The 13,029-nt window shown below is 38.1% G+C and overlaps 1 protein-coding gene across 1 annotated transcript in view; it reads right to left on the bottom strand.

Moving 5' to 3' along the window:
* The window catches only part of MORC1 (MORC family CW-type zinc finger 1), a 179,151-nt gene extending 167,629 nt beyond the window's left edge, over positions 1-11,522 (bottom strand). The window contains 3 exon segments of the mRNA XM_008573016.1: positions 2,801-2,835; positions 7,462-7,515; positions 11,445-11,522. Coding sequence (XP_008571238.1) covers positions 2,801-2,835; positions 7,462-7,515; positions 11,445-11,509 — 154 coding nt within the window. The 5' untranslated portion in view covers positions 11,510-11,522.
* Between the last annotated feature and the right edge of the window lie 1,507 nt (positions 11,523-13,029).

Below are 13,029 nucleotides of genomic sequence, written 5' to 3'. Positions count from 1 at the left end.
CACAAAGCACTTATATTACATTAAAAATCTAAAGAATGTGGTTTGATTTCATGAAAAAAAATAAAAGCAAAATAACGACAGGCTTTTCTAATAGAAGAAAGAAAATCTGCTCACCTGAAAACACATCAAGTCTTGCAGCCCCCGAATCTCTGGAAACAATATAAAAATATCATTGCTTCAGTACAAAACTGTTTTTAAAAATTGCATTAATCTGAATTGCTTATGTGAGGTATATAACCTATTGTCAAATATCAAACAATACAAAAACCCACCGAAATTGCTTTGAAATAAGTTACTAAAATATTTCACTGCACATTTAAATACTAAGACCTATAATCAGTCATAATTTGAGAATATTACAAAGCCTGAAACTCAGAAATTTTAAAAAAGAGATGGAATTAAATAATAGTTACACAAAAATTTCACAAAAATTAATATGGATTTTTTTAAGTGGCTGGAGAATAATCCAGAAGTAATAGAATGACTTTCATGATACATTTTAGTCTTAAAAAAATGAACAGGAAAAGTAAATTATTAGGTAATATGTACTATATTATATTTTTAATAACATACATGATATATGTGTCCATATATGAAAGGGAAGAAGTCAAAATATTAACAGGGGTTTTCTCTAGGTCAGAGGCTGGCAAACTATGACCCATGGACCAAACCTGGCCCACCAACTGTTTTGTAAATAAAGTTTTATTGGAACACAATCATGCCCATTCATTTACATATTGCCTACGGTTGTTTTAATTCTACAATGGCTGAGTTGAGCAGTTTCAACAGATACCACAAGACCCACAGAGATGAAAATAATCACTATTCGGTCTTTTATAGGAAAGTATGCTGACCCCTGCTCTATGTGATGAGCTTACCAGAGAGGTTTTTTTTTTTTTTTCCTGACCTTCTTTGTTTTCTAAAATTCACAGATATTATTTTTGTATTTTTAAAAATTATTTTATATTAAATTTAACTTACATAAAAAATTTATTTTTAGAAGTAAAAATGTAAAAAGGAAAGGAGAAAGAGCCAGAAGATCCTGGCTTCAATATCACGGGTGTGAGAAAAAGGAGGAAGACAATGAGGCATGAGGTCTTAGCTGATGAGGAAGAAGGTATGTTAAGGGAAGGGGGAGTCTACAAGGAAGCCTGGTACAATAACAAACACTAGTGCGACTTTGACGGGGAAGCTTGATCTCTCCGCAAATTTTCCTCGGTCCCAAACCCAAAACTTCCCCCCAAAAGTCTGCGTAGGTATACTGTACTTGTTCTGCAAGCCTAGACGTTAGTCCCTCCTTCCTCTAGCCAGCTGTTACTTCTTACATAGAAATTCTGGAGTTATCACTGCCATTTCGTGGGCATTTCCTGAGTGTCAAGTAAGCACTGAATGAAATATTTTGAGAAATTCTCTCCAAATCCTTACCATGATCCCATGGCACATAAGTTTCAATATCTCCATTACATAATTATGCATTGTACAAATTAACATGTATACAATAGGTGCTCAATAAATGCCACTGTACTGAAATGGAAGGGTTTTTTTTACAATTTTTAAATTTTATTTTATTTTAAAATTTAATTGTACATGTTTTGGGGGTACAGTGTGTTGTTTGAATAATTGATAAATTGTATAATGATTCAATTAGGGTAGATAGCATATCCATCCCCTGAACATTGTATCTTTTCTTTGTGGTGATTACAGTCAAGAGCCTCTATTCTAGCTATTTAGAAATATACAGTGTAAGTGTTGTTAGCTCTATTCAGCCTACAACACCAGAAATTATTCTCCCTATTTACCTGCAAATACATTTTTAAATAAATAAGAAATTGTGACTCAAAAAATTGTAATGAAAATTAGAAAATATTTTGAACGAATAATTACAAAAATCTTACATATCAAAACTTAGGGAGCATAACTGAAGCCATGATGAAAANTCCAACCTAACATTTTTCAGTAACAAAGGCTGATTCTCATTTATTTCTCAAGCTTTCCCGAGCCTGGAAAGTAGAAGAGGAAGAAGAGTGTCATGTACTGTTCCTCGGATATCTTGAGATGTCCATGTCAACCTCCCCCATGAACCCAAAGCACTCATGTGGCTCAGGATCTTAAACACTCAGAAAAGTGAACTGAACTGAGCTGCTTGTTGAATACAGTTATGGATTTACATCATGGAACACATCCTCTCACCTATGACCGATAGCCAACATTACAGGACAGCTGATGGAACTGGAGTAGGGAAGCATGTTATCACCCTGTGCGTTTCTCTAGGGAGTGTCAACTATGGGGCTGGATCACAGAACCTAATTTCATTGCCATCATATTCTAACGAGATTAACTAATAAGTGTAATAAATTCTTTGTGACGACAGCTGAAGTCCATGAAGAAAACATATTTGGATTAAATTTTATAGCCCTCAAACATTCATACTGCACATTCACTTACACATTTTAAAATTGTGATAAGTTAGGAATGAGGCACTCTTAATTATGAATAACCATTGAGTTACTATGCTTTTTAAAATAAAATTCTTTCTCATGGCAGACAAATTGACTGCTCGAATCATTCCGATGCTTTCACAAAACTCTAGAAGACCTATTTTGTAAATGGATTCTCTAACAAGTGAACAATTTGACTCTCAGAGTATACTTCTCTCACCCTGGCTCCCCATAGGGTCACTGTACTCACAAAGCACTTATATTACATTAAAAATCTAAAGAATGTGGTTTGATTTCATGAAAAAAAAATAAAGGCAAAATAACGACAGGCTTTTCTAATAGAAGAAAGAAAATCTGCTCACCTGAAAACACATCAAGTCTTGCAGCCCCTGAATCTCTGGAAACAATATAAAAATATCATTGCTTCAGTACAAAACTGTTTTTAAAAATTGCATTAATCTGAATTGCTTATGTGAGGTATATAACCTATTGTCAAATATCAAACAATACAAAAACCCACCGAAATTGCTTTGAAATAAGTTACTAAAATATTTCACTGCACATTTAAATACTAAGACCTATAATCAGTCATAATTTGAGAATATTACAAAGCCTGAAACTCAGAAATTTAAAAAAAGAGATGGATTTAAATAATAGTTACACAAAAATTTCACAAAAATTAATATGAATTTTTTTTGAGTGGCTGGAGAATAATCCAGAAGTAATAGAATGACTTTCATGATACATTTTAGTCTTAAAAAAATGAACAGAAAAAGTAAATTTTTAGGTAATATGTACTATATTATATTTTTAATAACATACATGATATATGTGTCCATATATGAAAGGGAAGAAGTCAAAATATTAACAGGGGTTTTCTCTAGGTCAGAGGCTGGCAAACTATGACCCATGGACCAAACCTGGCCCACCAACTGTTTTGTAAATAAAGTTTTATTGGAACACAATCATGCCCATTCATTTACATATTGCCTACGGTTGTTTTAATTCTACAATGGCTGAGTTGAGCAGTTTCAACAGATACCACAAGACCCACAGAGATGAAAATAATTACTATTCGGTCTTTTATAGGAAAGTATGCTGACCCCTGCTCTATGTGATGAGCTTGCCAGAGAGTTTTTTTTTTTTTTTCTGACTTTCTTGGTTTTCTAAAATTCACAGATATTATTTTTGTATTTTTAAAAATTATTTTATATTAAATTTAACTTACATAAAAAATTTATTTTTAGAAGTAAAAATGTAAAAAGGAAAGGAGAAAGAGCCAGAAGATCCTGGCTTCAATATCACGGGTGTGAGAAAAAGGAGGAAGACAATGAGGCATGAGGTCTTAGCTGATGAGGAAGAAGGTATGTTAAGGGAAGGCGGAGTCTACAAGGAAGCCTGGTACAATAACAAACACTAGTGCGACTTTGACGGGGAAGCTTGATCTCTCCACAAATTTTCCTCGGTCCCAAACCCAAAACTTCCCCCCAAAAATCTGCGTAGGTATACTGTACTTGTTCTGCAAGCCTAGACGTTAGTCCCTCCTTCCTCTAGCCAGCTGTTACTTCTTATATAGAAATTCTGGAGTTATCACTGCCATTTCGTGGGCATTTCCTGAGTGTCAAGTAAGCACTGAATGAAATATTTTGAGAAATTCTCTCCAAATCCTTACCATGATCCCATGGCACATAAGTTTCAATATCTCCATTACACAATTACGCATTGTACAAATTACCATGTATACAATAGGTGCTCAATAAATGCCACTGTACTGAAATGGAAGGGTTTTTTTTTACAATTTTTAAATTTTATTTTATTTTAAAATTTAATTGTACATGTTTTGGGGGTACAGTGTGTTGTTTGAATAAATAGATAAATTGTATAATGATTCAATTAGGGTAGATAGCATATCCATTCCCTGAACATTGTATCTTTTCTTTGTGGTGATTACAGTCAAGAGCCTCTATTATAGCTATTTAGAAATATACAGTGTAAGTGTTATTAGCTCTATTCAGCCTACAACACCAGAAATTATTCTCCCTATTTACCTGCAAATACATTTTAAATAAATAAGAAATTGTGACTCAAAAAATTGTAATGAAAATTAGAAAATATTTTGAACAAATAATTACAAAAATCTTACATATCAAAACTTAGGGAGCATAACTGAAGCCATGATGAAAAGAAAATCTATAGCCTTAACTACATATATTAGAAAAGAAGATGAACTAAGCGTCTATTAAGTTAGAAAACAAACAACAAATCCAGCACATTACACCTTAAAAAAGCAGAAGGAAAGAAATAAAAATAAATGGAGAAACTTATAAACATAAAACAAACATTAAATACAGAGGGGCAAAGAAACTAAAAGTCAGTTCTTCAAAAAAACTAAAAAAATGATAAAGGATCAGCAAGGCTGACAGAGATAGAGAAAAAGAGAGAGAGAGGACACAAATGACTAATACCAGGGATGAATAAAAGGCCATCACTTTGTGACAACAAAAGCACAGGTAACAAAAGCACAAATAGACAAGTGGGACTATATCAAACCAAAAAGCCTCTGAACAGCAAAGGACACAGCTGACAAAGTGAAAAGACAACCTACAGAATGGGAGAAAATACTCGCAAACCATACATCTGATAAAGGTTAATGTACAAAATATGTAAGAAACTCCTACAACTCAATAGCAAAAAAAACCCAAATTACTTGATTGTTAACATTGGCAAAAGAACTGAACAGACACCTCTCCAAAGAGATGCAAATGGTTAAAAAGCATATGAGAAGATGCTCAACATCCCTAAACATCAGGAAAATGAAATGAAAGTTTTTAAAGAAAAAGTTTCCACTTATGAAAAACTTATATAATCCATATTAATAGTACATATTATTAATATGAGTTATTATTTTATTCCCTAANAGGGGATCTTAACCCTTGACTTGGTGTTGTCAGCACCACGCTCAGCCAGTGAGCCACAGGCTGGCCCTATACAGGGATCTGAACCCGTGGCCTTGATGTTATCAGCACCACACTCTCCCGAGTGAGCCACGGGCCAGTCTAGAAATCACCAAAATCTTGAATACAATGATAAACAATTTCTTAGAATAACACGGGGACTTTATAAAGACCTTCTTCATGAGACCAACTGAGCATCTTGAATAAGTCTGTTAAATAGCTTCGTTTGACGTCAAATACTAGCATCTAAGCATTGATGGCAAACTCAAAAGTCCACTGAAGACAGAGGACCCGCAGGCTTCAGACTATCCCAGGGACCACTGGGAATGGGGCAAAGCTGAAAGCACAGGCTGGTCCCAAGAGAGCGTCTGCTGCTCACTGTCAGCCCATCCCCTGGAGGAATGTGGCCTCAGGGTCATTGCTTCTCCTAATCTTTCAAGAAAAGCAGGGGAGCCAGATATTTTGATGTGGCCTCCTGTTTCTTAAACTTTATGAACAATTCCTTTCCTTTATAAACACTGTGCTGTCTTTCACTATGAGCCAAACAAACCTGAGACAGGCTGGGCCTGGTCAAGGGGCTACCAGCTACAAGTGCTGCCCTAAGAATCGCTTTATTGACCACATTTCTCTCACTGCCCTGAGCTGGAAGTCAGTCTTTCTTTCCCAATCACCCAATCACCCTCTACTCCATAAACTGTTCCCATCGTTCTATTTCTTCTGCATTCTGATTTTACCTGCCTTCTTTTGTTGAATGAATGAATGAATGAAACAGTTTCGGAGGAGAAAAGACAGTTGGCAAAATAGACAAATGTGCTCTTTCAGAGTTAGATGTCAAGCTGCTGAAAGTGAACCATTCAGTAGGAGGCAGGACCAATGGATGCAGGGGCAGCCTTGCTTCAGAGCTCTCAGCAGAAGCACCAGCAGCATCCCAAGCTCCTGCAGAGATTCACCAGTAGTGCTCACTGGTCTTGGCCCCTCCCTGTCAGCTCCTGGACAACCAACCTTATCCTTTTCCTCCTCTTCCTTCCCTTTCTGTGATTCCATTAAATCTACAAAAAGGTTTCACAAAAGTAGGTGATAGGGACTTTTTGCTTAGTGTTAGGCCCAGTGCTGGGCAGGAGTTTCTGGATGGCTGGTTAACTGCCTACACTCTGTGGTCACACTCTCATTTTACCTTCTAAAGCCAAAAATGGGGATAAACGTAAAGGGATGAAATATAGTTATCAGCCAGTGGCAAGGATTTTAGGTCCCCCTACTGAGATCCATGATCTAACAACTGCACAGTTTCCTAGGTGCACTTTGCTTCCTGTAAAAAAGGTGGAAAAATCTATTATAGGGAAACACAAATACAAAACAAGTCAAATGCAATATTCAATTTAGCTAAAAAATTGAGTCCCTCGAGAGCCCCTACAAATATACTATTGAGTGAAACTCACATTGTTAAAGAGGTTTCTCAAATATCAATACATTCGTCAGAGATAGTAAAATTGGGTAGTAGGGTTCTGTAGCCAGACAGCACAAATTTGAATTGGAATTTGCCAAATATTAACTGTGCGACCTTGAAAAAATCATCTAACCTCCCTGTGCATCGATTTACGCTTACGTAGAATTGAGACAATAATTACCCTCCTCAGAGTGTTTTCATAAAGATGAATGAATTAATACCCATATACAAAATGCTTATGCATATCTGACACATAGTAACAGATCAACAACAGTTAGCTGTTTTAACTGTAGAATTCACTTCAGTGCAGCCCGCAATAAATGCCCAAACAAATTCTCAAGAAAAAGTGTATATTGATATATAACTCAAAGAACATCCAAATGAATATGGTTATTAGCACAAAAGCAGAAATCAAATTTACCTGCACTTCAAGTGTGACCATAAACACAAATAATTCCTTCTCTCACCTGTTTTTTACTGTAATACTTTGATTTTATAGGAGATCAAGTCACAAATATTCCAGATAGAAAAAATGACATTAACTTTTTATCTTCAAATATAACTAGACTAGATATATGTCATGAAATTCCCTCCATAACCTTTGTCCACAGTTTGTAAACTTTACCTTGCATTGTCCAGCAATTCAGCCAGTGCTCCAAAAAGGAAACTGTGGGTGGTACTGAAGAAGAAATGAAGGGAAAACAAAACGTTAAACCAGGCATGGAATCAGTGTCAAAGTTTCAAGACACTTGCAGACAAACGTTCTCCAGTTCTAGGTAATCAATTAAGAAATTATTCTAGGGCTGGCCCGGTGGCGCACTGCTGCAGTGTGCCACTTGGGAGTGCGGTGGCACTCCCGCCGAGGGTTCGGATCCTACATACAGACCGGTTCCCGCTCACTGGCTGAGCGAGGGGCGGGCGCGGCACCGAGGGTTGCGATCCCGTTGCCGGTCCCGGTCCGGTACGGGCGCGACACTGAGGGTTGCCGTCCATTGCCGGACACGAAAAAAGACAAAAAAAGGAAAAAAAAAAAAAGAAATTATTCTAGAAACAACTTTCTCAGCATGGTGAAGATTCTCAAGTAGATTTTTTCCACTGCAAAGCCAGGCGTAAGAACACGTTAGCCAAAATGTCCATTCCTAACAAAATAAAGACTTTAAAGACCTTACTATTCTTAAAGCAAACTTGACCTTTTAAGCTTGTTTTATAAGCATTTATATGAGTGTTTTTTTCAAGAAAATTTTTCATTAAAATTGTAATATTTAAGGCCAAATTATTTCTGAAGAATATTGATTAAAATCCTTGTCTACTAAAAGCCCATAAGGCTCCATCTGCAGACACAGGAATTGGCAGGGGCTCCTATTTGCCCCACCAATCTGTATTTTTCTGTGGAATCTCTCCATCTCTGAAAAGCCTGCTCCTAAGTAACATCATGGATTGCCTGGGTCACTTTCTCCTGTACACCTGAATGTCAGGTCTTTGGTAACAGAGCGCTCTAGACAACCTTCACTATTTACTACACTTTGAAAGCTAAATTGTTATCTGGGGGTGAACTCAGGCTGCCTTCAGGGTTTCATGATTTGTTTTAACTGAGCAACCTTATCACAACAGTAAGAGAAGATTCAATATGTAATTTTCTGTTTATATTTAGTGACAAAGAGAGACCCACTTATCAAAAAACATCTGCTCATTTGTAACAGACAAAGCATCATCTGCAATATCTCAGAATCTCCAAATACCTCAGGTCACAGGACAACACTTTGGCTTAAAACTTATTCCTCCTCCCCCCTCAAAAATATACACACACACACAAACAGACATACATACATATACATACACACACACACACACACATCTCCATTTTTTATAATTTTAAACTCAAACACAGATGGTGATGAAAGGTCTCACATCAAGTCAGGTTTAAAGTTTGTAATTTAAAAAAAACTATTAAAATGCTACTGTTACAAAAAAGATATTCTTCACTCACAGGAAAGCTAGTACAAAATCAAAAATAGTGTAAAAGAGAAGTGTAAGTGATATGCTTTACAAAATCAGCACTATAAACCACAAGCACTTTTATTGAGTTTAAAATACATGATTCAATGCACAAAATTTTAATATATAAACAATTTTGGGGGAAAGTAATTGCAATAATTCTGACCAAAAAATGCCATATGAGTTTCTGAATTAATTCATTCAAGAGAACCGTGAAGCAACATATCCAGACAGGGTTTTTGCTGTCTTGGAGCACAAGCTGTTAAGGCACATGGAAAACACACAAGGGAACAAACACATAACGAAGCTACTACAGATTGTGATCCGGTGCTGTCCTCACAGCAGTGGTGGGAAAGAGCAACTGCTGAGGAGAAGCAAGGTGCTCAGGGAAAGCCTCTCTCAGTAGCAGACATTTAACCTGAGCCCTGAAAGATAATAAGACGCAGTCTCTTGCAGAGCAGGGTGGAAACTTTCTAGCAAGAGCAGGAGAGGCAAAGACCCAAAGCAGAAGAGCACTAAGGAGACCAGGGTGCTCAGCTGACAGCGGAATGGGGAGCCCAGGCTGAAATGAGGGATGGCCGGATCACGTAGGGTTTCCTACCCCAAGGAGAGGAGCTCACCTGACCTACATGCTCCTGGAAACCACTAGTGTTTTAAGAAGAGTGATACATCTGGTTTACTTTTTAAAAAGCCCACTCTAAGCAGCTTTTCAGAAAAACATACCAAAGAGGAGCCAGAATGGGAAGCAGAGAACCCAGTTAAGAGGCTACATGGAACAGTCAAGAAGACAGACAGTGGTGGTCTGGACTAAAGTCAACGGCAGTGGAGATGGAGAAAAATGGGTTCATTTGAGATGTATTTAGAGAAAGCATGCACTTGATGATGGATTGCATGTGGGGGTGAAGCAAAGGGAGTAATAAAAAAATCACTCAGGTTTTTAGGGAGAGAAGTCTCAAATAAAAACCTACCAGAGGGAACTGAGAAGCTGTCAATTTGTATCTGATTTTGTTGTTGCTTTATGCTGCTGTCACTTCTGTTATTAAGTTACTATACCACCAATTGAAAATGTGGCTGGGAAAGTGGGTACCCCAGGGTGACTGGGGGGAAGGGGGAGGTTGGGAAGCATTAGCTACAGAAACTACACAAAACTGAGGCTAAGGAACTACTCCAAGATAAAATTGCAGCACTGGACTTATAATTTTCCTCCCACTCATTCAACACTGTTATTTCCTCATGTGTCCTCTACCTCAGTTACCTTTAACCATTTGCTCCACCCTTTGCAGCTTGACATCATTTTCCATAGAAAGGTAGAAACTAAACATCTGCTGAATGCTGCCTGTTTTGCTCTGCTACCTCAAAATTACACAGTTTGTCCGGTGCAGTAAGGCCGGACTTCCCTGGCTTTCTTTACACTTCCATTTCTGTGGTTTCAATTTGGAACACACTTTATATCTGTCAGTACTCTTAGCAAATTCAAATTACTAAAAGATTCCAAAACAACCTGACCTACCACTGTGAATTACACAGCATTCACTGCTCTGCTCTACTTTGCTGTACTGGAAATGACAGAAGAGACAGAAAACCTCTGTCATCTGCCTCTCAATCTCAGTATCTGAAATTACGCCTAATGAGTGGCCCTAAAGGGGACCTGGGCATGGCAGAGAAGAAAAAGTGGCCAAATAACAACTAAAAGTGAGATTCCTATCTTCAGAAAGGTTACAGTTTTAGAAAGACTAAGAAAGCCATAGAGGTTGAAATCAATAAATGAAAATTACTCTGTTAAAAGAGCGACTTTAATATTTAAATTGTCAGTGTGTTGGGCAGAGTAAAGGTAGGCAAGATTTAAAGAATTAGGCTCTGTTGACTAACAATTCTATACTTTTGTTAAATGGATAAACGTGGGGCCTTCCTACCAATTGGTTTTAATTGAAGAGTACCAAAAAAATTCAGTCTGGCCCAATATATATCTTTATCACTTTTTCATTGTTTTTAAAAAGCATGCACAACCCGAATAAATGCATATATAAATAATTTCATAAATCGACGATACCAAGTTCATTTGTGTTTTTTGTGTGATGTCTGTGTGTTTTTAAGATTTTATTTTTCAGAACACTTTTAGGTTCACAGCACAATCGAGAGCAAGGTACAAAAATTTGCCATGTATCTTCTGCCCCCCACATATGCACAGCCTTCCCACTATCAACATCCCCACCAATGTTCAACACTGTACCCCACAGATATGTACAATAAATTGTTTCAATAATAATAATAATAATAATAATAATAATAATCCCCCACCAGAGTGGTAACATTTGTTAAAATGCTGCACCTACACTGACACATCACCACCACTCAGTCTGTAGCTCACATTGGGGTTCACTCTTGTACCTTCTATAGGTTTGGACAAATGTACAATGACATGTGCCCACCGTTCGGGGTAGTTTAACTGCCCTAAAAATCCGGTGTGCTCTTCCTATTCATCCCTCTCTTTTTCCGGCCCCTGGTGGTTGCTTTACCATTTGTTCTTTAATTGCTTACTTCGTTAGAGGGTGGACAAAACCTTTCTCCATGGAGCAGAGACCCTTCCCACTCCCACCCCACCTGGGCACTCACGAGTTGGCATGTATGAAATCCAGATGCAGCTGTGCCCGTCGCAGCTGGGCATACTTGTCGCCCATAACCTCGAACGCGACCCGCGTGACTCAAGGGAACACGGACGCCCTGGCCGCAGCAGTCCGCCCCCGCCCGCCGCCGGGAGCCGGGGAGGCAAACACGCGCTCCCCCTGGCGGCGGGACCGCGAAGCTCGCCCTGCGCTGCGGACCCGGGTTTCTGGCGAGGTTATTCTTTGTTGCTCGGTCTTGGGCTCACAGCTTAAGAGTGACGCACCTGAGCGAGGTTTCTTTCCGAAACTGAGGTATGTGTAACCTTCTTAGACAGTTGTTTCTCTCCCTACCCCTCTCAAACACTCCCCAGCTGGAAAATGGAGCCCATGGATGGGATTAGAATTTGATCAGAAATGATGACGCTCACACACACGTAAGACTGGAATATCTGGATCCCGTGGTAGGGAAGTGTAGGCTGAGTTTCCCTTTGCTCGTGCAGTTTGTTACATAGCACCAGAGGTGAGGGTACCTGTGTTCTAACCCTCGCGCTTCACTACTTGTGTCTCTTAAGTTGATCATGTTTTCTCCTTTTAGGGGGAGAAACGGGAAAAGAGATATAGAGAATCCATGAGATTGTGCTTAAAAAGAGGCCTGAGAGTCATAGCACGGAATCCACCAAAAGCCTTTTCTCCCTTCCCTTTTCAACACTGCTTAGCCACCCTCCATTCATAAAGGCAATCTTATTCCTCTTCAAGGTGTGCTTTCGGGATTCCTTGTTCTTGGCACTTCCCTCAGCCCTGCCTCAAGATTCATATTAACATAATTTCATGGTGAAAGTACTGGAGGAGTGGCAGGAGGAGAAATTTATAATGAAAATGTCATTTGAGCATCTTATGGTTGATCCTGACTTTAAGGAAAGTCTGTTTGGGATAAGATACTCTTCATCTCTTCCTAACTAAATATTTCAGGTCTGGGACATTCATGTTCTAGTCACAAATGATGGCCCAAATCTTTCAAACTACACTTTCTCTTTCATTTAAATAACTATTGTATGGAACCAACATTTCATTACTCTTCACAACATGTTCAAACTCAAGACAAAGTTTATAAACATAAAAAACTGATGTTGAACATACCAGCTATCCACAAAGATATGCCATTTCCTAAAAATTATAATTAAGAAGTGACCTTAGCATATTAAATAAACACAGGAAGCAAATGCTATTAAACTGATCATGTTGAAAGAGGCCAATGACCCTCAACTGAGAATGGTAAAATGTCTCTGAATGCTATTCACACCCTTTTACTCATTTTCTTGCATTTGTGTAAGACAATCTTGTCAGTATGTTTACATCTCTAGATGTTTTCGTCTAGTCTACTCCATGCTAGACAATGGTGGGGTTTTCTTTACCTCAGTTCTCTGTTATCTATATAACATGCAATCTTTATCCTCAAGTACTCAGCACAGTGGTAAGCACCTCTGGAGACTGTGGAAAAATTCCCAAAGAATAGTGATGGTATTAGATGATATAGAAAATAACACAGTCACTTTGGAGTAACTAACCCAACAGCCGTTCCCACCTCTGTTCTTTCA

Source organism: Galeopterus variegatus, unplaced genomic scaffold (genome assembly GCF_000696425.1).
Source record: "Galeopterus variegatus unplaced genomic scaffold, G_variegatus-3.0.2 Scaffold864, whole genome shotgun sequence".
NCBI classification, from domain to species: domain Eukaryota; kingdom Metazoa; phylum Chordata; class Mammalia; order Dermoptera; family Cynocephalidae; genus Galeopterus; species Galeopterus variegatus.
The sequence above is the reverse complement of the archived record's forward strand: the minus strand, read 5'-3'. Positions and strand labels throughout refer to the sequence as shown.